General features: G+C 38.4%; 5 protein-coding genes across 5 annotated transcripts; 4 read left to right on the forward strand and 1 right to left on the reverse strand.

Annotated features, from left to right (window-relative positions):
• Nucleotides 1-374: 374 nt before the first annotated feature.
• On the forward strand, nt 375-3,095 carry GCK72_022143 (uncharacterized protein; the record flags this gene model as incomplete). The annotated part of the gene is made up of 6 exons (XM_053734675.1): nt 375-454; nt 508-671; nt 1,209-1,731; nt 1,780-2,086; nt 2,130-2,225; nt 2,811-3,095. 6 exons carry the CDS (start codon nt 375-377, stop codon nt 3,093-3,095), a joined length of 1,455 nt encoding a protein of 484 aa, XP_053578241.1.
• A 1,914-nt stretch (nt 3,096-5,009) lies between these two features.
• GCK72_022144 (uncharacterized protein) lies at nt 5,010-6,275 on the forward strand (the record flags this gene model as incomplete). The annotated part of the gene is made up of 3 exons (XM_003106989.2): nt 5,010-5,229; nt 5,702-6,109; nt 6,157-6,275. The coding sequence occupies 3 exons, from the start codon at nt 5,010-5,012 to the stop codon at nt 6,273-6,275; spliced, it is 747 nt and encodes a 248-aa protein (XP_003107037.2).
• Nucleotides 6,276-8,644: 2,369 nt separating this feature from the next.
• GCK72_022145 (uncharacterized protein) lies at nt 8,645-9,295 on the forward strand (the record flags this gene model as incomplete). Its single annotated transcript, XM_003106788.2, has 3 exons — nt 8,645-8,798; nt 8,850-9,036; nt 9,088-9,295. 3 exons carry the CDS (start codon nt 8,645-8,647, stop codon nt 9,293-9,295), a joined length of 549 nt encoding a protein of 182 aa, XP_003106836.2.
• A 528-nt stretch (nt 9,296-9,823) lies between these two features.
• GCK72_022146 (uncharacterized protein) lies at nt 9,824-10,331 on the forward strand (the record flags this gene model as incomplete). The annotated part of the gene is made up of 3 exons (XM_053734676.1): nt 9,824-9,996; nt 10,048-10,196; nt 10,246-10,331. 3 exons carry the CDS (start codon nt 9,824-9,826, stop codon nt 10,329-10,331), a joined length of 408 nt encoding a protein of 135 aa, XP_053578242.1.
• Nucleotides 10,332-10,554: 223 nt separating this feature from the next.
• GCK72_022147 (uncharacterized protein) lies at nt 10,555-23,598 on the reverse strand (the record flags this gene model as incomplete). The annotated part of the gene is made up of 27 exons (XM_053734677.1): nt 10,555-10,716; nt 11,716-11,884; nt 12,318-12,517; nt 12,990-13,135; nt 13,258-13,630; nt 14,380-14,513; nt 14,564-14,673; nt 16,189-16,724; nt 16,805-16,956; nt 17,001-17,237; nt 17,282-17,470; nt 18,184-18,336; nt 18,391-18,426; nt 18,482-18,585; nt 18,629-18,785; nt 18,833-19,054; nt 19,966-20,363; nt 20,406-20,833; nt 21,020-21,184; nt 21,238-21,362; nt 21,413-21,502; nt 21,553-21,685; nt 21,731-21,849; nt 21,901-22,276; nt 22,606-22,757; nt 22,801-23,122; nt 23,536-23,598. 27 exons carry the CDS (start codon nt 23,596-23,598, stop codon nt 10,555-10,557), a joined length of 5,451 nt encoding a protein of 1,816 aa, XP_053578243.1.
• Nucleotides 23,599-23,798: the final 200 nt, after the last annotated feature.

Below are 23,798 nucleotides of genomic sequence, written 5' to 3' on the forward strand. Positions count from 1 at the left end.
GACTTAATTTTGTTAATTTGGGTTTTCATTTTCACTTTTTATGGTCTTTCCCATCCTGGTTTATTATATCAGTGTCGGTTGAAAATCACTCGCTTTCTGTGTATCCTTTGAAAAATTCTAATTGGCATCTCTTTGTTTTGGTGTACTACTATCATTTTTGTAAATTTCAACTACACTATTCAATAAACAAATGAAAGTTTCTATAACGTCACTTTTCCCCCTTTTCTCTTCGAACTCCTTCTGCTGCCTCGCAATGTCCCGCCCTCTCCACCTCAAAACAGGCGGCTTTGTCTCTCTTTTCATTCTCTTTTCATTGATAGTCCCTTCTCCTTACTTCTTATTGGAAAGTAGCACCTATTTGCCCCTTTTCGAAGATGTTGTCACGAGCACAACTTCCACGACAGGGTGTACCACCTGTTGCGGAAATGCAAAGAAGAATGGATAATTTGTACCGGTGAGACACAGATATTGGAATTGATCTATTTCTCTTGCCAGAGTACGTTTCAGAAAGGAAAAAGCGTTTTTAAAAAGAACGGATCCCACCTTATTTCTCAGTGCTCAACAGATTCACGATCTTGGAACCCGTTACTTGCTCTTGGGAACAACTACCTCACTAATCTCAACGGGACACGCCTTCATAGACGCCACTATCATCAGTATCATCAGATGTGGTGAGTATTTTTTGTGATGGGGGGAGATAAAGGAAATTGTAGTCGGAGACAGGATTAGTACTTGCTATGTCACTCAAATCTGAATGTAAGATATTCAAAGTAGCAAAATTTATATATTTTATCTCAGCCAACAACTTTGGCCGTTTTCTGTTGAAAATGTTAAACTTCTAGAGTGTGTCACGGTCTCTATCATTATTCCACCAAATTTTTTAAATATGAAGCTACAGATCGAAAGTAAAGTTTTGTAGTTGACAATTTTTTGGTCCTAGCGAGTTACGTATCCACATCGCCATATATTTCTCAAATCGACCAATTTCAGTGATCTTCCAGGTCATTTTTTGCAGTTTCGGTCAATGTCAGCCTCTCTTTCCAGGAGATTCTCATACCGAAATTCTGCAACAGTATCTCTTAGTTTTTAGTGACACAAGTAAATTCTACTCTGAAAAAACTGGACGATTCATACTAGGCTGCTTATCTTAGCAGATATAGTTAATATCTTTATACATAATTATCTCATTTTGACTTGCCTTTTTTCAGGTTACGGAAGTATCCTTCTCCCTATTCTTCGCCTGCTGTCTGCCGGCGACTGTACGTTTCCATTTGCTGCAAATTGCATTACATTGTTCACTATGTTGTGCGGTTTTGTCCCCGATGAAACCTATGACAACGGACTAGCGTACAAGCAATACGCCCTAGCATTAAGAGACGCTACCATGCCATATTTTGAGTTCATCGTCATAACACCGGACCACTTGAACCTATACAGGCAACTCACCGAAAACTGCGTCAGTCGAGATCATTTGGAACTGCTCACTAAATGGTTTACCAAGAAACCGCCAAGCATACTCAAAGGACTGATGTACTTGTACAACGACTATCCCTATGGAGGCATTTGGAACGACAGTGGACGAGAGTTATATGGAGTACATTTCTATCGAACCGTGGAAAACTGTTTCCAAGCATTCCCCTATCTCTTTACGGGCAAAGTGGTCGATGTTTTGACAGTGGACGCTACAATACAAGAGCTGTCAAATAACAACATTGCGGATTTAATGATTTTGTGAGTTTGAAACTTTTCACGTTTTTTATTCAAAAACATTATTTCCAGTGAGGACAAGTTAGCGGTCTACAGACGTCTCGTGGACACCCGTTATTTGGAGAAAGCGTCGTATTTGAATTTGTTTTTTATTATGAAAACACACCACGGCAACCATCTTGACTCTCCGGACACCAACCTGCTGTCCTATATGGAGAATGCTTTGAAAACGGTTCGAGGAATGGAGAAAAACACCATCCGCAATCTTTGTGTGATTCCTCACGTATTTGAGGAGGAATCCCTCGATCGAAACAATGCAGGGCTCACAAGCTCTTCGATAGCAGCAGCTCTGCTTGAGGACTTAATTAGAACACGAAGGGTATGTGACTTCTGTCTTAATCGAAACTATTATGTTTTTTCAGGCTAAAGTGTTTGCAAACGTGAACCATGGTGAATACAGCATCGACACCTTCGTAAATAAATTTGAAGCACTATTGGGTCCGATGGAAAAATTTCAGGTAAGAATTTTCAATGGTATAATTTGATACCGTACAGTGCTGGTCACCAAGAAAAACGGCAGTTTTTTAGTTGAAAATGGCTCATTTTGTGAGTGTGAAACGGCCTCCCTGATGGTATCACAGTATCAATTGCTTATTAAGTATAAAAATGTCCGGTAGAACTCCATTTGTTGTAGTTGAAAATTTTCCGTACTGGCACATTCAAAGAAGTTATCAATCGAAGTAATTTCTCGCAATATTGCCCTTTTACTAAAAGGAGAGGTTTTTGAGCTGTTTACATCGACTGCCTGTAACTTCTTTGGATGTGAACGTACGAAAAAGTTATCAACTACAAAAATAAAGCTCTGCTTGTGATTTATACAATCCATAAACAATCCATATTGTAATACCAACAATGAGGTCGTCTGACACTCACAAATTGACCGTTGGCAACTAAAACTGCACATTTCGCATTCTTCATGACCAGTACTGTACATATAATACGAGTACTGAGAAAACTGTAGCTAACACTAGTTTTCTCTCATTTTTTGTATTCACGATACTTCAAGTCTACAAATGCTTCCAAAGTCACAGTTTTTTTTTCAGAACCATCATGTCAACCCAGTCGAAATCATCGAGTTTGCTAAAACCGAGCTGTTTGATTTCTTTGTTGTGGTCACCATCTCCGCACACAACTTGGCTCTAGAAGATATAATTTTGAAATTCAATGAATACAGAAGCATTGCCAACGCATTTTCAAAACTAATAATAGTTGGGGTGGACAACTTACCTAGACAACGTGGACTCGAACATCTGGATAATGTGATGCTCGTCTCAGGAGTCAACGAGAACACATTTCTCGTCTTGGACAAGATTCTTCGTTTTGGATAAAATATAGATCCTGTTTTGTAAACTGTAAAAACCACCGTTCTCTCTCCGTTCCCACCATTTTTCCTCAAATTTTCTCCATCCCGCATTTTCCTTCTCCATTTCATCATCTGTTTTACTGTTTCCCATTCCACATGCCAGTCTTGGCTCGATTTCTAGGAACCCATCTGTAGCAAACACCATTATCTTATTTTTGTCTGCTTTTTCTACTTTATAAATCATTAGGAAGTTGTTGAGAGCAAATTTGAAAACCTCCGAGGTACATTTTGTTCTGATCCAGGTGATCTGTTTCAGTTATTCTTGTTCCTATAAGTTTCATATAAGCATTCTCTTTATTCCAGTTTTTCTGTCTTTCACATTTTTGTGTGTATGTGCAATTTGTTTGTGTGTAACACAATTGCAATGGGAATAGTGATCATCACGGAAGGGTACAAAAGTAGGCGGATTTCTCCCGTTTTTACGACCGTGCCTCTTACTTATTTACTAACGAAACTTTGTATTAAAGGGAAACAGTAAAGCCAATGGAAGAATTGGATGTAAAAAGGATTGCGCGTTTGTACAAGTATGCTCAATAGTTTTCAATATGACAGAAAAGAAATGAAATTTTAGGTGGGAGGAAGAATACCCGGTTTTGTTTCATATTTTTTCAGAGTAGACATTATTTCTGTACATTGCCGTTTTCTCTGATTCTGAATATTTCTAGGAAGCTTGCAAAATGTGTCATCGTTGGAATCGACAAGCTCTAGAGATATTCTGAAATCAAATCCCTTGAAGATGTTTTTCTCTTCTCTGGCATCAACTCAACAACTATGTATATCTCGAACAGAATCTTAAAACAAGGTTGAGATATGCTTCAGTAGTCGGTTTCTTTTTCAAGTACACTTCTCAGGTTTCCCTTTTGTGATTTATGATATCAATCACTCTGTTATTTATTCCACCTGACCTTTTCTCTCAGATCTTTTTTGCATTTTCCAAGATTTCATCTCTTCTCAGAATGTTTTCCTTTCTTATCCAATACTCTGGTTATCACTAGTCCCCTTTCCCCCTCCATAAAAGAATAAATTCCAATTTTCGAATATACTGACATGAAATACTTCTCCAAAAAAGTACTAAAAAGTAGAAAAAAACTATAAAAACTAGTCATTTTCACTCCAAATCAATCTTATAAACGCTCTCCGCGGGGAAGTAATCAAAGGGAGATTATGCTCTTTTCGGAGAAAATTGCGAGTGAAATGACAATTTTTATGATCGGATTAGAAATATTTCATAGTCGGAAACTCGGGATAACCTATAAAACAACATACTCGTTGTAGTTCTGAGCTGTTGAGATAGTAGTTGAGTCGTTACTGATCGTATCGAACTTTTAAATATTTTTAACGGTACATAATCTGATTAAACTAAAACACTGCGGAAAATAAATTCTGGAAACTTAAATCTTGCTGATGAGAAACTCGGAAGCGTTTCATTAGTAGTTTAGATTTGGAATCATGAAACTGATATCTTAGGTGTGAGCCGATTTCAAGAATCTATAAAAGCTCATCAAACTCTTTGATTCGTTTTGAAAATTTCTCTGTCTTCCTTCTTTTTCTACTTTGCTCCATTTTGTGCATCCAATCAAACTACCGCACAATTTGAATCAGAACCCCAAAGCTACAATCCTTTCCACTTTTCTACTCTTTGTCAGAAACGCACATTTCTCTTGTAAATCTCTTGGATATTCATCTCAAAACTTCAATTTCAAAGTTTGGATCCGCCCCTTCGCTACATTCTTACTGTAATCCCGCCTCTTGTGTGTTGTGAGCTTGCGATCCAATGAAGGACTGCCAGTCTTATTCCGTGTTCAACTCAATCTCCATTTCCTTTCCCCATTTTTCTTATTTTATACTCATTTTTCCAACATTCCAAATTTTCAGAAGCATGAAGCTTCTCATCTTCCTTTTCTTCCTTCTTCCAACAAGCAGTGCTGCCTATATGGTTGGATCGTTCACCGTCCCAAAGCAGACCCCAATCTTTTCCCAAGCGGATCTACTCAAAGCGCTTCATAAGCCAGGACTCCTCGCTTGGCGTTTCCACATCCCACCCAACTCGACTCAATCATCCATCTGCCTGAGCGCACTTGAGCCTGTTGCTCGTCTTGGTGAGTGTCTAATCTATTCTAGTAATAACTTTGGCGGCTAATTAGCTATGTGTACAAGGTGCTTGGGAAGTTATTTGTAATGCTAGAATTCTGGAAGTATAGTAAAAATATGACTCATCTGGCATGACTCTGGGTTTATTTTCATAAAAATGTTTGAAAGTACAGAAAATCTGATACTGAGTTTTTGGAAGTTGCCGACTTTTGATATCCAAGTTTCTTAAACTAGACGTTTTTAGATTCTAAATATTTTGAGGATGTAGAATCCGGGACAGATCAGAGCCTGACTATTCGGGACAAACTAATTCTGACTATGATGATTTCATATGAATGAAGCTATCTGAAAAATGTTATGAATTGAGAGAACGTTGACATCAAGTTCTTATATAGAAGGCTACGGTAGTTTCTTACGGCCATCAACACGAAATTCAGAATTTTCAGTATTCTTATGTTTCGTTTATTTCAAAATTTCCAGCCGAAAGAAGAAAAGCTGATTTGAGTCTTCGTATCCAAATCGATCAGGACCGTAACATCAGCATGGCCTTGAGCAAATGTGGACTCCAGTCTGCCGTATCTTCAACCATAATGCAGAGTGAAATCATCATTCTTCCACCGAACTACTTCACTGTCATGTCGAACGTCGGACTTCTCGGATGCCGCAAAATCGAAAAACCGTCAGGAGAAATGTTCAAAAAACCAATAAGAAAAGCGTTCGATTCCAGGTTGCTCATGATGATTTTCGGAGAGGGAAATACCAGCGGAACTATCTCAGTCAACATGCTCGAGTACCCCAACAGCGCCAAGATTGTGATGGAAAACTTGGTTATCCACTACTTCTATCCACTCTTGCTCGGAATCCTTTTCACTGTCATCGGATGCATGTGTAAGTTTATCCACGCCCAGTTTCATGATTTTACTAGTGGTTTCTAGGCTCCTCCATGGTCTGCTGCGCCAAAAGACGTTGTTTTGCCACCTGCAGAGGATACAAGGCTTGGATCGAGTACTCCCAGTTAAAAGTTGTCTACGGACACAAGGGATCGGCTGTCTAACTTTTCATTTTTGCCATCTTTACCTTTTCTGTCTGTCTGTCTGTCTGTTTGTCTGTCTGTCTCTCTTTGTGTCTCTTGCTCTGCTCTGCTCTCACCGTTTTTTTGAAAAAAGTGAAACTCGAAATGAATGGGTTGATCTTGTTATTCATTACTTTTAATTTTATCAAGAAGGTCACGTACCTTTTTCAACGAAGTGCAGAGTGTCTCTCTGAAACCAAACAAAAACCAGTCTAACAACAAACAAACACACACATTCAAACCTAAAAGCTTGAACATCATTAAACCAGAAAAAAGTGCACCCTCAATTTTTTCTCAAGAGATGAGTGACCCGGGGAGTGCACAAGGAAATGGGACAAAAATCCATCAAAAGGATGGCCTCAATTTCCGTTCGTTGCCACTTTCTTCACTCAGTCTTTCTTTCTTCTTCTCCTTCATTTTGCAAAGAACCTTTCATCCACTCATCAATCTTTTTCGTGGGGTTTATGGTTTCCCATAGGGTGAAAGTGCGATTCATGTTCTCGAGTTTTCTCTTTCTATTGTTTTTCTCATTTTGCAACCTGTGAAACTTGCTTAGCAAACGGTTAGTTCTATTGATGGCCATGCCAGTCAATATTTTGTAATTTTTGGCCAATTTTTTTCTACTTATGTAAAAAAAAATCTTGCAACTATGGTGTGTGTATCACATAGTCAGTGTAGAAGACTTGGTCGTTGTACATTGGTCAATGTATATTCATCTCGTCACTGTATGCACTCCTACACTGACAAAATTGTCACTGTACAATACATACACTGACAAAATTGTCACTGTACAATACATACACTGACAAAAATGTCACTGTAAAAATTCCTTTGAACAAAAAAATTTTGAATTTCCTTGCGGTATTCTGCCATTGACTGAACGTTTTTGAAACTTTGAAGGGTGAACTCATTCGTCAATCTTTGGAACGCTTCAGTGATCTTTCACTGGCACTGTATATCAGAAATTTGCAGTTTGACCTGGAAAAGGTGGTGCCAAACATTACTCTTAGAATGGGGAGGTTCAAAGAGATTCCGCGAGGTCTTGCAAAGATATCAGGGACCTTTACATCCAGCCTGCAGAATTTATAACCCTTTAAAAAAAATTAGGACTTCTGCTTCAGGGAGTCATGACGTAGTACCTACGGTAGTTTGACATTTCGGATGCTTGAAATTTTCATTTTGAAAGTGGTGAAAATTTTTCGAATTCTAGCTTCCATTCTTTCAATTATTTGTACGCATTGGACTACAATAAAAACACAATTCAGGGAAGTGAATCGCTACAAAAAATTAGTTTTTTCTTTCTGTTTTTTGTATTCTCGTATCCTGCCTCATGACTCTTTCAGATTGCATGTAGAATTGAACTCTAAGAACTCTCCCAGTCGAATTCAACCAGGGTGTAAACTCTAAGTTCCCAGAATCTCTCATTTTTTATATTGCATTGCATACTGTAAGATTAATGGGTTTGAGCTCTTGATTAACTTTTCAATTTCGGTAACACATTTTTTTTTGTTGATATAGGCATGAATATGAGAAAGGAAATCATTCTCGCAAAATGATTGATACATTAATTTCCTTTCCCTACTGCCATAATATTATTTAAGGGGATGAAAATAACAATACCACTCTTCTCGTTTTTAGTTGGCCGGTTTTCGCAGTCATAGACAGAATAACTTTTACCATTTTGTCAGCGTAGTTTGTTGGTTGATTAGGTGAGCTGCGATGCTTGTTTAGTTTGGAAGACTCTCGGTAGAACAATATCAGTACTGTAATGATTTTTTCATTAAAAAATAACAATAGATATAAAGATTCTCGTTTTTCAAAAACATCATTATCTACCCACGACTTTTAGAGTTATAACCTAACCAAAAGCTGTACCATACTGTAGATTTTCATTTCACTACTTTGGCTTCTTGATCTCTGCGTACGTGACTTCTTTCTGTTCACCTCCAATTTTTGTTTGTGAATCTACGAAATTTTGTGTCTTTCCCATTATTTCTCCAATTATTTTTCCTTCAATTTTTCGTTTTTTATGGGCCAATTCAGATACAGTAGTCCTCGGAATGGCTTTTTCGTGCACGACTAAAATAGGACCACACCAATTATTTTTTGCCGTCAAGGGGGGCTCGGCAGAAAATCCAACCAGCACATTAAAATGGTCATAAATGTTATTTGAGAGGAGGGATATGAATCCATGTCTTTCTTTTTTCTTTCCGATTTTGCTTCATTCTCATCCTCATTTCATACGCCACAGCAGTCGCTTTCTGTCTTACTGTAGAAACACGATTTGATTTTTTTCTTTTCTCATTTCCCCCCCCCCCCTTATCACTACTGTGACTTTAATAACTTCTAGGATGAATCTCATACTTGCTTTCTTGTCGTTGGTCGGTCTTGCCCAGTGCGCCCATGTCCTCAACCATGATCTGAAACCACTCACTATCGAGTTCGAAATTGGTGTCAACGAGTCAAGTGTTTACTCGGTCCAACTCGGAAAAATTATGAATGCAGGTACATTTTCTGCGATCACCACTTCAAATCTTCTAGTTTTGGTATTTCTAGTCTGTGAGAGCAAGACCAAGGAACTCAAAATCTCGGTCCAAGCTTCCTCCCCAGTCGATGTTCACTTGTGCAACTGTAACGAAAAAGACTACCAACAAAAGTTTGGTGCTGATGAGTTGTCTTTGGATTCGGAGAAAATGCGCAACATGAGTCTTGTCATCTGTGGAAGTGAGGCTAGAAATGACAAGTAAGGCTCCATTAGGATTTAGAAATGTGATAACAAACCTAAAATTTCTAGTCTCGAGTTCACCATTTCCGGAACCAAGGGTACCAGAGGAAAGATTGTGTTGGAGGTGGTTGATAACGAGAAGCACAGTGCCATCGAGTTGTTATATGAGTTCAAGATACCCGAAGATCGTGGGATCTATGTCAATCTGACCGAATTCGAGAGTCTGAGCCGTTTAGGTATGTTATTTGGGACAGACGGTCCGAAATGTTGTGAGTAAACGTTGAGAGGGGAGTTGAGGGACTACAATTAGAATAAATGTTTTCATTTTTGACAAATCTAACAACTGCTAATAAAATTATATAAATTAGAAAATTAGAAACGTTTTGTATCGGTTACTGTAGTTTCCAGAGGTTAATGTAATTGGGTTCTTCCAAAACTACAGTTATCCTAATCGTGGAAAGTGTTAATGAAAATTACTGGAATTGGGACTAACGCAACAAAAATTAAAACTGATAGGTTTGTAAATAATTATGAGCAAAATTGAAGTTTTCACAGCCAATTTAGCTTCGTGGCAGTAACCAAACCAATTCATATCACAAATGTTCAGAAAGAATTTTCAAAAACTGAATTTCAACAATCAATTGCGGTGTAAAATTCGAGATCCTCTATCCGAAATGTTTTTGTAGTACGATCCCCACACAATTTGAGTTCTAAATGAGGCTAAACTATTCTTTGAGCCACCCATCAACCAATCTTCGAGCTAAACCACCACATCCCCTCCGGTTTGTATCAACACTCTCTCCAAATGAGCATCGAGGTCGCTGGAAACGAGAAAATCAACATGACTTTTATGAAATGTGGAATGAGGGCTCTTCTTGTCGATCGCTACATCATTAACAATCAATTCACCTTTGAACCAGGAATGTTGAGAATGTTGGATGACGTCGCGGAGTATGCATGCAAAGAAGAAAACACACCGTTAGTTAATTTTTTTTCTCGCATTCCATACTACAAAAACTTTGTTCCCAGATTGCAAGTGTACATCACCGGAAACGCCAATATCACTGGAACTATTGTTTTCCGTATTCTCCAAGACCCTGCAAGTTTCTCTGATCTCTCCGACTCTGTCCTCTTCCCACTCATTCACTTCGTTATCTTCCTAATGGTTGTTCTTGCAGGTAACTCAAGAATTTAGATAGATTTTATACAACTCCACAGGTTTTACAGTGATCCCATTGATCTACTGGGTCGAGAATCGCAAAAGCAAGGAAAAAGAATACGAGAAGGATTTTGCTTCCTCATGGTCTCTTTAAAGACTTTACCTTATCCAATTTTTGCACTTAACTCTCTCTGAAAACTTAAAAAACTCTTTCTGTTTGTAGTTTCTGTCTTTTATTAGTAACCACCTTTTTCCCGAAATTTTTCTCCCTTCACCAATTCTTCCCTTGATGTGCATGAAAAGATGATTTTACACTGATGTATATTGAAAGAAAATGTCTTCATTCTGTTGAGAAAGAAATAACAATGAAGTATATGTTAACAAACTGGGGTTGTTCCACAAAGCGATGAAATTATTTGGGCGACGGTTTTGTCTAAAGCAGTTGGGGTAGTTACTTGACTTGTGCACTTGGCAATCGCAGTAAGTTGAGACAGGTTGGCGGTGGGTCCGACAGCGATGGCAAAGGTTTCGAGACCAATCTGAAATGAATAAGAATACTTGAGTTCTTAAAAAATTGAGGAATGTGTAAATCTTATGTCTTTAGTAGCTACGACTAAAGCGCTAAAATTGGTGAAGGTAGATAAACTTGAAAATTCTAACTAAGATTAAATGTCCAAAATTGCAATGTGATTGTTCAATGCAATAAAATTTCATTGTGATACAAATGATAATGTCCAGCAACTTTTGGATATTTTAAATAGATAATGATACACTAGACGGAATATCGTCACATTTTACTTGTTTTCTCTTAAATCGAAAACTGAAAATTTGCTGGACTAATGAATCTATGGACGATGTGGTACAAATAAGATTATAACATTAGCTTGACTTGACATATTATTTTAGGAAAATAAGGTTTTTTAAACGGGTTGAAACGGGTCCAATCGGTACAAATAAAAACATAACATTTTCTTGACTTGACATTTTATTTTTTAAAAACGGGTTTGAATAAGTATTTGCCCGGTCCAGTAATATCTGCAGGGCATTTTTGAAATTCGAGTGCAAAATTGACAACTGAGAAATTTTGTGCTATGTGTTTGTCTCTCCCCGTTTGAGTAAAACAGAAAAACAAACTATTATCGCTTTATTCTTTGCATTTTCAACTCTATCCTTTGAAAGCAAGCATCTCAAGTAGGATTACCAAGTTAGCAATAACAAACAAGATCAAAGCTATTTTTACAGTGACAAAATTGTCAGTGTATGTCTAGTACAGCGACAAAATTGTCAGTGTAGGGGTATAGTACAGTGACAACATGGTCATTGTAGGTGTGCATAATAGTAACATGAGAAAAATATACACTGACCAATCTACAATGACTCTGTACCAACTCATCTACACTGAATGTGTGACACATTGACCATAGTTGCAACATTGTACCTACATTGGAACTATACCATAGCTTTTAGTCTTAAAAATTGCACTGTCTTGATAAATTTTTTCCGTTTGTCTTTTTCTTCAGTTTTCTCATTTAACTCACTTGTTGCAATGCCTTTGCAGAGGCTGTTGGATCTGGGTATCCGTTTTCCTTTCCATCTGACACGTTTCCTTTGTCCCATCCTTGGGAACTTAGCAGAACAAGCAGTTTTCGGGCTGGCGCAGGACGCAGTGGGGCAGTGTTGTTCTCGGCCACAATATAGTCGAAGACTCTGAAAATGACATAGTCTGTTTTTGTTATATAATTTCTGTGGTTTTCTAGTAAATAGTTTCTTCAAGCACTGTAGGCACACTCGGCTGAAACAATGTAGACGCACTCGGCTCGAAATGAGGCGTCCCACTTTTATTTCATTTAAAAACCAGATGATTTTTGTCGGAGAGTAGTCAAACCTTCACAGAGCCTGAAGACATAGCTGGGGACGCAATTTCCAAACTTTCCGAAATATACGTTTATGTTTAACCGTTTTATGACTATCCGGGACGCGCGACGTCCCAAATGGTCCCGTTTTGAGAGCTAGTTGAATGCTTATCTTAACATTATCTTCAAGCTCCCGATCGCGGTGTATGAACTAATTATCAGGACAAAAGTGTTCCCTGAGAAACGTTTCTCACATCGTGATTTTTCTAAACTTCCAAAAAACTTACGATTGGATGTTGTTTCCATTGATTCCGGTGTATCCCAAGCTGAACAGATCGGCGATTTCTTCTTGATATTTGTCGAAGCTATCAATTGTGTTCAGATCCCCATTTAAATGAGAAGTAGCATCGTAAGTTCCCATTATAATTCGTGATCTGTCCTGTCCAATGTTGATCGCGTTACCAATTGATTTGAGTGCTCCGATTGTCTGAAAATAAATGACGTTGATGAAGATTTGTTCGAGATAGGTGTCTAATAGTTTATCATGCTAATTATCTTGTTGATACTAGCCAATAAAGTTATTTATTTTGCTTTTGAGGAAAAAGACTCGTGGAAAAAATTGTTCTAGACTAAAAGAAGGTTCTTCGTTATACTATCTACATCTGTTTTGAACGCACTGGAGGAAACAACTTGAAGGCTGATTATGCTATTCAAAGTGATTAGTGTTGGATAAAACTAATACTGTAAATGATGCCAGGGGCCCTGCCAAAAACCGGCAGGTGTTAAAATATCTTCTGGTAATTTGAAGTACTTTAGGAACCATTGGCCTGCTTATCATGGTCATCGACAAGTTCCGTTCACAATTTGAATCTTAGCTAAGAATTTCTTGTTTATGTTATAATTTGTTAGGATTGTTGTCACCACGTTTTTTTTATCAATTAGTAAAAACCAAAACTTACCGCATAATACATATCCTCTGTGATAGTGTCAGAAGAATCAAACGCCACAATAATATCTACAGTAGCTGTTGTGGCATCACATGCTTTGGGTGTGGGTCCAGCAGGAGTTGTAACTTCTGGAGTGGTTGAGAAGGATGGTTCGGTTGCTGAAATATGAAGAAATTGGTTGGACAACTCTAAACAAAGCTTTTGACTCAAAATAACTAGATTCGTGAGAGAGAGAAACAGTGAGCGCTTATAACTTCCTGATAACCAAAAAACAACTTACGTGGTGGACGTATATCTCCATCACAATGAATTGTGAAAGTTCTTCTGAATGGATGTCCCTCAAAGTCGAATCCATCAAGTGCCACCACAAACTGATTCCGATAGCATTGGAAGGTATACTCCGACACGAACGGGTATGCACATCCATCCCTCTTGATCATCGGACTAGCCCAAGCGATTCGAGTCTCCGCCAAATCGAAGATCTGAGCGTAGGTCAGTGTTCCTCCTGTTGAAATGTCAGCGACAACAGCATTCACAAAATCTCCTCCTCTTGGGAACAAAACTGCTCCACCGTCATGATAACCACCATCTGAAGCAACATCCTGAGTGAATCCGAGGTCGACTTCGAGTTTTGATTGGGAGCGGATATTGAGCTGAAAAATAAAAATTTCAGTTAATTAAAGTCAGTATCATCAATCCTAAACCCGGATTTCAGTTAGAACTTAGAGACAATACGGTCATTATCTCGCTCTGCTACTGTTTTTGAACGTTTTTATCCATTTCTATTTTGATAAGACCTAGACTAATTGAAAAAAACGGAGAATAAAAACCAGTGACAGCACTAAAGTAGTTTTAGCATTCACAGAAGTCACAAAAACAAACTTTTCACATTATGATACATTTCCAGATGTGAACACCAACAACTGAACAGTACGAGATAATATCAAAACCATCTATTCGAGATCTCAATACCGGAAGTATAGTCGCTTCAGTAAACGTAATGCTGGAAAAATTTATGCCTAGGCAAATTGAAGTGATTCGAATAGTTCTGGATAATATCTGCTCTATTTTTAAGTGGTGTTCAAGCTATACTGATAATTTTGACGTACTGGTCAAAGAAAATAGACGAGGTTGTGTTATATTTAGTGTTTCTTCACGACGAAAACAACTTTCCTAAATCGAGTCAGTCAGTCAGGACGTCGAAATTGCTTTTTGCTTGCTCTTGAGGCAGTTTTATACGTTTATATCCTTTAAATTTCAATGAAAGTCAAATTATTGTGTCATAGTTTCTAGATTAGTTGTTCACGTTAGCATTTGTTAGCTGTTCCAGGCAAATATAGGTTCTCTTCCACGTTTTTCAGCTTTAGCTTGATAAAATCTGAACAAAAAATCAAAAACTCACTGTGCACGGTCCACTATTAGTCATTCCATAATCCACATCAATTGTCCATACTCCTGGTTGTTCTCCATTTTGCTTGAATGCTCTCACTGTGTTGGTTTTAGACTGGACAATAGAGAACGACTCGACTGGCTTGTCTGAAAATTAAACTTTTGCTTTCTATTCACATATCAATTAAACAACTCACTGTCGGTATCAAGAACTGCAATTTGAGGCGCTTGTTGTGCAAAAATATCGACAATTGCCTCTGTTCCATTAGCATCAAGTTGAATGTAGTCTTGGTAGGAGGAGCAGTTGCTGAAAATAGGATCATATGGTTTTTTAAATTGCAAATAAAAATGTTTCAAAGAATAATAAAGAAATTAAATGTTCCCTCCAAAATTCTTCATTCAAATTTTCAAAGGCACATCCTATTTTCTATTTTCCTCTCCACAAATCGGTGCGAGACCTTGCAGTCCGCGTCTTGCCGTGCACTAAGTGAGAGATTTGAGGCCATGGAGAGACGCAGAGTTAGCAGCCGGTCGCATTCATAGAAGATCAACAAAGTCCATTTCGCTCTTCTGCACTCACAATGAGCGGGGAATCTCTCACAGAATCACACAGGGCGTCCGGGCCACCGTCGATCGTCTGCGTATCGTTTTGTTCATCATAGGCGAGAGAGTGCCGCCTCGGGGCTGCCGATGTGTAATCTTCTCGCCATCCTTCGTCTCCCCGTGCGCATATGTTGAATGGATATCTCTATGTGAGTTCGCCGAGTCGCTCGGGGGCGGTTGGTGGTGCCTCCATTCGGAGAAGGTTCCGCGCGACGTGGTGTGCGAAGAGGAATCGGCAACACGCGACGGTCTGCGTCTCCTCAAACTCCCAGTGCAGATAGATCTCCGCGCAGATTGCGTGAGATGAGTGGAACGAGGACTCGATGAGTGAGCGGATACTCTGCCGTCTCCAATTTGAGAGATTTCCGAGGGCAAATGTTGGCGACACAACAATGAATGGAAGGTTCTCTGCGTCTCAACGGAAGAGAGCATTGGTCTGGGTCTCCTGTCTCTATAAATGGACACGACTCTCGTTTTACGTTGAGGCTTTGGGAAAATGAGCGCTCTCCGTCGGCCGTCCTCCTCGTCTCTCTCCCCTCCGGTGGGTATGAATACGCCGTACACACTGCCGAGTGTGTGCGGTTCCATGGTGTAGCGGTTAGCACTCAGGACTTTGAATCCTGCGACCCGAGTTCAAATCTCGGTGGAACCTATCGTTTTTTGCTTTTGTTATTTAGACTGGATATAGTGGGAAAAGGGATTGGAAATTGGGTTACAAGGTGTTTTAGTTATTTTTGAGGGAAAAAAGCGAGAAATGTGCTGATTAGAAGGAAATTTCCGTTTTTTGGCCGATAAAAGAGCATTCAAATGAAAAAGCCCGACATTTACAAGTGATCCGGAATTTCAAATCAAATGCAAACAGTTCAAATTCGGGATTTAACCAAGGACAGATATAAAAATCTCGATAACTCTCAACTCACTTTCTACATGGAAAAGTCATAAACTCGAGAATTTTAGGTCCCAGTTTATTAGGTTAAACTTTTCCAGCAGTAAAGTGTCAAAAAAGTTTGTCGCTTAAAAACCTTTTTTGGGGTTTGGTACTCAGAAACAAGGAAAAAAGTAAAAAAAAATGGACTTATTAAGACTGGAATTGACAGTAAATCCTCTTGGCAGATAGACAAAATGTTAAATTTTGAATGAAATTTTGTCTTCTCATGTCTAATATACCAGAACTGAAACATTTCCCAACCACACAAACCCTATTTAACTTCCTACTTACCTTAATTGATGAGTAACGACATAATACGACTGATGCAGACTGGCAAGAATTGATAACCAAGTAGTCTGAAGATCATCTGGAGAAGTCAATTGATAAGAAGCACCGCCAGTGATGTGGGCAGCTTCGAACATAGAAGTGACAGTTGGATCATCATATGTATTAGCATCTCCTGGTGGTTTAGTGTCTCCAATAAACAAGAAGTTGACGGAAGAATGAGAAAGTGCTAGTGCAGAGATGACTGTTTGACGGTCGATGGTATCCTCAGCATTTCCGGCAGTGATAACGAATACTTTAGAGTTTGGAACAACATTTGAGTTTATTATAGCTTTTACGATTCCGGTGAAGACGTCACGTTTTTGTTGTTGGGCGGTGTATGGGTTGTTCTTAACTTCAGTCGCTAGCATTGAAGCGAACTCGGCAGAGTTTTTGGAAGTAAAAACTTGAGATGTTGAGGGGACTGATGGATTGGCTTTGACGGATTCAGCATCACGGAACACGACTCCAACGAAAGTGGTGAACCAAGATGGGTCTTGTGTCTGAAAAGTTACACATTAAGCATATTTTTCACTATTCTCAGATTTTCAGAAGTTTTATGAGCACTTTCCGCTTATTTTACCTGAATTGAGTTCAAAACACCATTCAAAGTCTTCTCAAAGTTGTCATTGACAGTTTTCATCGCATCATTATTGGTTCCATCCAAAATCACAATAAATGTACGTTGAACATCTCCGATAGCAGGCACATTGAGTTGGTTTCTGTCACAGATTGCTGGAAAACAAGAATTATTTTGCATTCTTACACAAGTTACTCACGAGTTTGGCAGAACTGGCCTCCATAGTTAGATGGGCAAGAGCACTGATCCAGTGTAGCTGACAGATACCCTCCATTTTGACAGTAAGCATATTCACAAGCGTCTCCGTAGAAATTTGGTGTGCAGAGGCATTTTCCTTTGTAGTACACTCCTCCGTTTGTGCATGAGTCTTCATTCACTCCACCAATACAAGCGGCTGGTACAACTCTTTGATAGAGGTATCCAGCATCGTCGATTCCTAAAAAACAATACATATTACAATATATATTTAGGCATTTTCACCTGTTATAAGCATTTGGAAGTAGAAGTTGGGGCATTTGAATGGTGTGGAGATGAAGTTGTACATGCAGTTATCACGGTAGCTCAAGGTTTGAGCCTCGAGCATTGTGAAGTTATCATAGTAAAAGTGTGCATACTCAGCACCACTTGGGTTTTTGACACCATAAGTGTAGACGACAAGACGGTTGGAGTCTGGAAGATATTGGCTGTGAAAAAAATCTTTCTCCACTCTGACGTTTTTACGCTTTGTTGCGGTAGAGCACAGTTGCATAACTTTTCAAATGTGGAAAAGTGGAAAACAGATTAGAGTTAATCTCACTCGGCCGATTTCAAGACGGGAATAACAAGCAGGGGTTTTTTCAAAGGGGAAAAGTTAATTTCATTTTGAAGCCTAGAGAAACGCTAATTTTATCTAAATAGAACTCTTGCATTGGTGTTGTTAAAGCAAGATATCAGGCCTTGTTACGGGCTTGGCCAAAATCATAATTATTCTCTGCCTGTTTAAAATTAAAAACTTGTTTCGAACCAAAATTTAAAACTTTGATTGAAAATGTTTGGATTCTTTTTAGAAAAACACAGTTTTTAAATGAACGACTTCAATCAAAAGATTAACATGCACCGGGATTGATGCATTTTTACTTGAAAGTTACTCAAAAGTTTTGTCAAAAAGTAGGCATCCATTTTTGAATTCGAGCCGGTCGGGGCGGGCCTGGTCGAGAGAAAGTTCAGTCCGGCCCGATTCTTGGCAAGTCTGAAGATATCAGGTGATGTTTTTTGAAACAGCTTTTGGAAGAGGCAATCTTAACGGAAACCTCTCAAATCTTAACCAAGTGATTCTAGTTTAGCCATGTAATCAATGCATTCTCATTTTGAGTCTCTTCTGTCCCATTTCCGTTTGTCCATACCTGCAAACCTATTTGGCTCCTCCTTGCCAACATCGTCATGGATATTTGTGGTGAATCTAGTTGCCACTTGGACGGTCGACTGGGATCTCACGGATATGCTGCAAGCACCTTTGGCTTGAACTCTCAATTTCCAGATTCCACGGGCAAGATGATCTGGAAGTTATAAATTCAATTTGAAATCTGAAATCTGAAATCAAATAGACTCACTAATTTCCGGATCCGATGCAGTGTAGTCAGCGCTATCTGAAAATATTAAAATTTTGGGTATTTTATTTGAGACGACACGATGAGTACTTACAAGCATGTTTCTGGCAGACATAGTAGTATTGCTTGGTGCAGTCCTCTGTGAACCACCCTCTGGAACTTGGATTTTTGGCTCCTTTGTTAGAATCTACGACACATCTGAAAAGCGAATCACTATTTATTTTTTAGGGTGAAATTTCACTTTTTAGTGGGATCTGCTGATGGCTGTCCAGTTTCCCAGTTTGTATACTGGGTGTCTTGAAGAGTTAGGTTCAACTTATCATCCAAAGTATCCCACTCCCATTGTCCCCCCAGCACGTCATTCAAACCAATCCAGAATTGTGCTCCATCGGTGCCATCTGTAACTTTTCATTCAGAAAGTAAGACACAAAATTCAGAAACTTACAATTGAGGCCGTCTTGCTCCGCTTGATTAAAGACTCCAGTCAAAACTGCTTGCTCACTATGACAATCTGCCAGAGCAGCAAACCAAGATTTTTCTTCGAATGAGAATTTGAAGCAGTGACTTCCATCGACAGTCCATCCATCATCACAAACTCTGACAATATGATCGATTCTGGCATTAGTACCGAGGTCGTTGAAGACATTTGTGACAGTTGAAAGGGAGTCTGAAAATAAAGATGAGATTAGGAAAGTATTTTCATTTTTTGTTTTCTAAAGTTTCCAGTACCACAGCAATGTTTCTCTGAAAAACCGATAAGAACCTGCTGAAAAAACTTGCAATTCGCATTTTTCATTAATTTTTTTGGATTTTTGAAGTTTTTCGAGTGGCTTTATTATCAAATCATTCTGTCAATCAAATTCAAATTTCAATGCTGTCTGATCTAAAAAAAATCTTCATGGAATCGACAAAGAACATTATTTTTTATTGATTTTTTATATTTGACTTGTTTTGGTGCCTTAATTCAATGAAATAAGGTTGAAAACTGATTAAATAACACTTTTTGATAACTTATTCATTTTCAATCTATTTTTCACTTATTTACAGCAACATCTGCTCAAAAACCTTCTTTATCACAGAAAAGGAAGCAAAATGTTGTAAATGTTTGAAATTTTTCGTAAAAATTGTTGAAAAAAAAGATTTGACGCATTAAACTTGAATTTTCGACTAATTTTTTTGTTTTTATACAAAAATTTAGGTGTTTTCAGCAAAAAAATGCTCAAAAACCTTCTTTATCACGAAAATAACAAAAAAATTTAATTTTTTGATAAAATTTGACAAAAAAGAAAGAATTGAGGAATTAAACTCAAATTTTCGACTGATTATTTAGTTTTTGTTCAGTTCTTTACTTATTTTTAGCAAAAACTGCTAAAAAACTGTATTTTTCAAATGATTTTAGTGGATTTCTGACACTAAATATTACTAATATTTGAAAACCCAAGTTTTCTTTGTTTCATTCCAATATTTGTTCTATTTTCCACAATTTTTTGCTATAAAAACGTTGAAGGGATGATTACTATCAAAATTTCAATTTTTCTCCCACTTTCAGATAACGTAGTTAGCTTCCCATTGACTCACCAGTAGGAGAAGTGTACACTGGGTCTGCGTTGAGGTATCCTTGCACATAGGCAGTGAATGTTTGCGTTCCAACATCGATGGGTACATAGAAAGTAGTATCTGTGCAGTCCAATGCAGTATTTTCATAAATCAAACTTGACATGTAGTGAGTTGGAAGCTGATTGAACACATTTCCAGCATTCGGAGTGGTTGCAGTGATGAAAGCTCCACCAGAGAACTGGGTAAGTGAGATGAGTCCATCCAAAGCAATGTCTTGTCCACATGGGTTCAAACTAGACTGCACAATGTTTATTTGGATCTTGTTAATCTCGATCCGTTGCAATATTTTCTCGTAGGAATCCAAGTCCTGTACAGGTTGACCGTAGAGGAAGACGTACACGATTCCTCCCCATTGAACACTGAAAATAGTTTTTTGTTGGAATTACTGGCTGGTTTCCTACTTGTCGTGAGAAATAGTGTCTAAAAGAGTTGAGTAGAAGTTGAGTCCAAGGCAAGAGTATGAAGTATGATTTCTGTTTTGATCATAGAGACTTGAGATTCCAGTTACCAAATCCTGACCACTTTCACTATCAACTAAGAGGGTGTGGCCAGTGGCGTTGAATTCGACAAGCTGGTAGTTGGAAATCCATTTAGGATGTTGGTACAAGATATCATTAATAACTCTTGGTGCAGCGTCATTCAAAGTACGGAGAGTGGATCGAGTAGTGAGAGAATCATGAATCATAACTGTCAAACTTCTGTGGTTGAATCCCCAGAACCCATATCCGTTGTACTCGTAGCACTTTGTCACTTCGCAGAATTGGCCGGAGAAACCTGATGGGCATTGACAGGCACCGAAGAGAGTGTTTCCACCGTTCTCACATAGAATCTGAAAGTCAACGGTTTTGGTCGGGTGGAAACAATCAGAGCACATCAAGTCATTCCATACTATTACTGTTAATGAATTCTAAAACAGGTTTTTTCAATTTCAGAAGGCGAGTCTGTCAGGAGAGTTGTTTTACTATTCAAATTCAGGTGTATTTTAAAACATAGCGATCCTAAAAAAGTCCCCTACCTGTTGACATTTGTCCCCAGTAAAGTGCGTAGGGCATTGACATGTATTATTATAGTAGACTCCTCCATTCAGACAATTACTATCCACTGGATTTGGAATAGTGGCAGAACAATAAGAAGTGGCAGTTCTCAATACAACTTGACCGTATCCGTCATTGGTGTAGACCTAAAAATAGAAAATTAATCGAAAACCAGTTTTTTGAAGCTTTGTTATCTTACATTAATGTAAAGTGGCAAATAAGGTTGTGGGCAAGAGAACATTCCAAAGTACATTTCATATTGGCACTGATCTCTATATGTTCCAGAAGATGCGTAGAGGATTTGACGTTGGCTGGTTTGAGGATCTGGAAACATACCATGATCAATTTGAGAGGTCTCAGTTGTTAACAGTTACCGTTATACCAGACAATTGCTTCAATAGTAGTATCCAATGGGTCATCAAGATAAAGACCGTCCATTCTTGCTACCAAATGAGAAGTGGTTTCTGAAAAACATACTTTATGTGTTTCAATAACCGGGAAACTGCAGACATACGAAAAACTGGAGCGTGATAGGTGTCATCAGTTCCTATATTATCAGTAATTGAGGTGTATAGTCTATAGGTGGATCTTCCCATCAAACGATATTGGCAGATGGAGTTGTGAGTACTGTTTGTGTTGATATTGAGCTGAAATTTAGTAATTCACTTTTGAAATAAGATACTTCAACCCACGAAGTACGCTCCAACTGGTGGTTTTGCAGTTCTCCACACATAGAAATCTCCATTTGAGTAGAACAGTTGTGGAGAGAGTTGAGTGTTATTAGGGAGGGTCAGAATTGGGGAGAGATTGTCTGGAAAATGATCATGATCAATTATTTCTAATTGAAAACGTGAAAACTTACATCCTGTAGCTCTCAAAGTCAAGTAATCAATTGACTGATCCACAAAGAATGGTTGAAACTGTGGAGCTTTTCTGCAGTCTTCCAAATCATTTGTCAAGATTGAATCGTATTGCCAAATGTCTTGAGCAACAGAAAATGTTGCATCAGACAGTTGAAGAAGAGTGGTTTGGATGAGGAGACCACCAGATAGACGGGAGATAGAGCGGAGTTGGTCAAATGTATTAGTGCTGACATCAACATTGCAACTGCCACTAGCAGAGTCAGTGATCATAAAGAAAATTTGAGTGCGGGTGTTCACGATCTGTTCCATCAAGTAGCCAACTGTTGTGAAATCATCGTTGGAAGTTCCATCGGAGAAGACAAACACTGGGGAGTTCTGAAAGAAAATGTTGAAGAAGAAAAATGTAGACCCTTCTTCCTCAATTCGACTAATTTCAATTAAAAATAGTGCGAGTTTTGAGCTGACCACTTCAAATGACCATAACTCTCTAGGGAGTGCAGATACAAAAAAGTTTTCAACTACAACAATGGAGCTCTACTATTAATCGGTATGATTTATTAAAAAACTTCATGGTGTGACAATCAGAATCACCATGAAACACTCTCAAAATTGGAGAATTTCAACTGAAACCGGCTTACATTACCGTACCAGTGCTACCGGTATATTTCATTACCCAAGTTCCCTTAACTTGTTGTTAAACTAACCGGGTATTTTTTGAATGCATTGTTATCAATTGTAGCAGAAACACCAGCCAACAAGGCATCATCACACTCTGTTTCAGTTGCAGGTGCTGTCAAGTTACGAATGGATCCCACAAAGTTTTTTCCAGAGTCGTAATCGTGAGAAAATGTCACACCTAAAACAAACTCATTAAAAAATGTCAAGTTGGTCTCTGTTACCATTATTCGAAACAACAGTCAACACGAACTTCTGGAAGAAAATTGGGTAATGAACTTCATAATATTTCACAATTCGGTCAGCGGCCTCAGCGATCTCATTGAGTTGTGCTTTCATAGAGCTGGAAGCACGAACAACAAAAGCGAGGGCACTTTGAGCCTCCTCAAAGTTGTCATCCGAGAGTTGTAGGCAGGAGATGTGTTGACAGTGGTCTCCACTGTATCCAATATCACAAATGCATCCTCCATCGGTACTGGTTCCACCATTCAGGCAAAGTGAGATCTCACAATTGACACCAGAGAAGAATTCTCCGCAGTAGCATCCCTGAAATTTAATTGTAATGGAAAATGAAGCGCTTCTGTGTTTTGATCAGCAAGTAGTTTGAGACGTAAAAACGATGAGCAGAGTGTCATTTGTTTGCATTTACGTTTCCACATCTTTTCCCAAATTTTACTGATTAGAATGTGCAAATAAACACACACGTGTTATATAATGTCGTGTTAGTATTTAAAAACCTATATTCATGAAATGTGTTAGTCTTACAACGTATTGATTCTAAAAACAACACCCCAACTGTTTGGGCGCTGAGCCAACTTGTTATTCAACAATTTTTTAAACCTAGTACTTGACATTGAAATAAACAGAAAAGAACTGAATAAGAATGATGATTAAACATTATGAATAAATATTATACTATTTACCAAAAGTTTAGGGAAAGAAGGATGTGGCCAACTTACTTCAATGTGAAGTGGAAGGAAAAAATGATACAACAAATCACACTGAAACAATTTCTGTTTCATGTGATAAGTGCATCTGTGGGGTATAGAAAAACAAGCAAAACCAAACAACCTTGTTTTCTCGGAAAAAGTAACGAGTCTAATAGCGGTACAGCACTACTTGTCGAGGCTTACTAGATTCACATTTAGATAACAGTAATGGGAAAATGCGTCTAGAGAACAAACCTTTGTGCAATCAAACAACAACTATGAGAAGCCTAAAA

Source organism: Caenorhabditis remanei, chromosome X (genome assembly GCF_010183535.1).
Source record: "Caenorhabditis remanei strain PX506 chromosome X, whole genome shotgun sequence".
In the NCBI taxonomy this organism is placed as follows: Eukaryota; Metazoa; Nematoda; class Chromadorea; order Rhabditida; family Rhabditidae; genus Caenorhabditis; species Caenorhabditis remanei.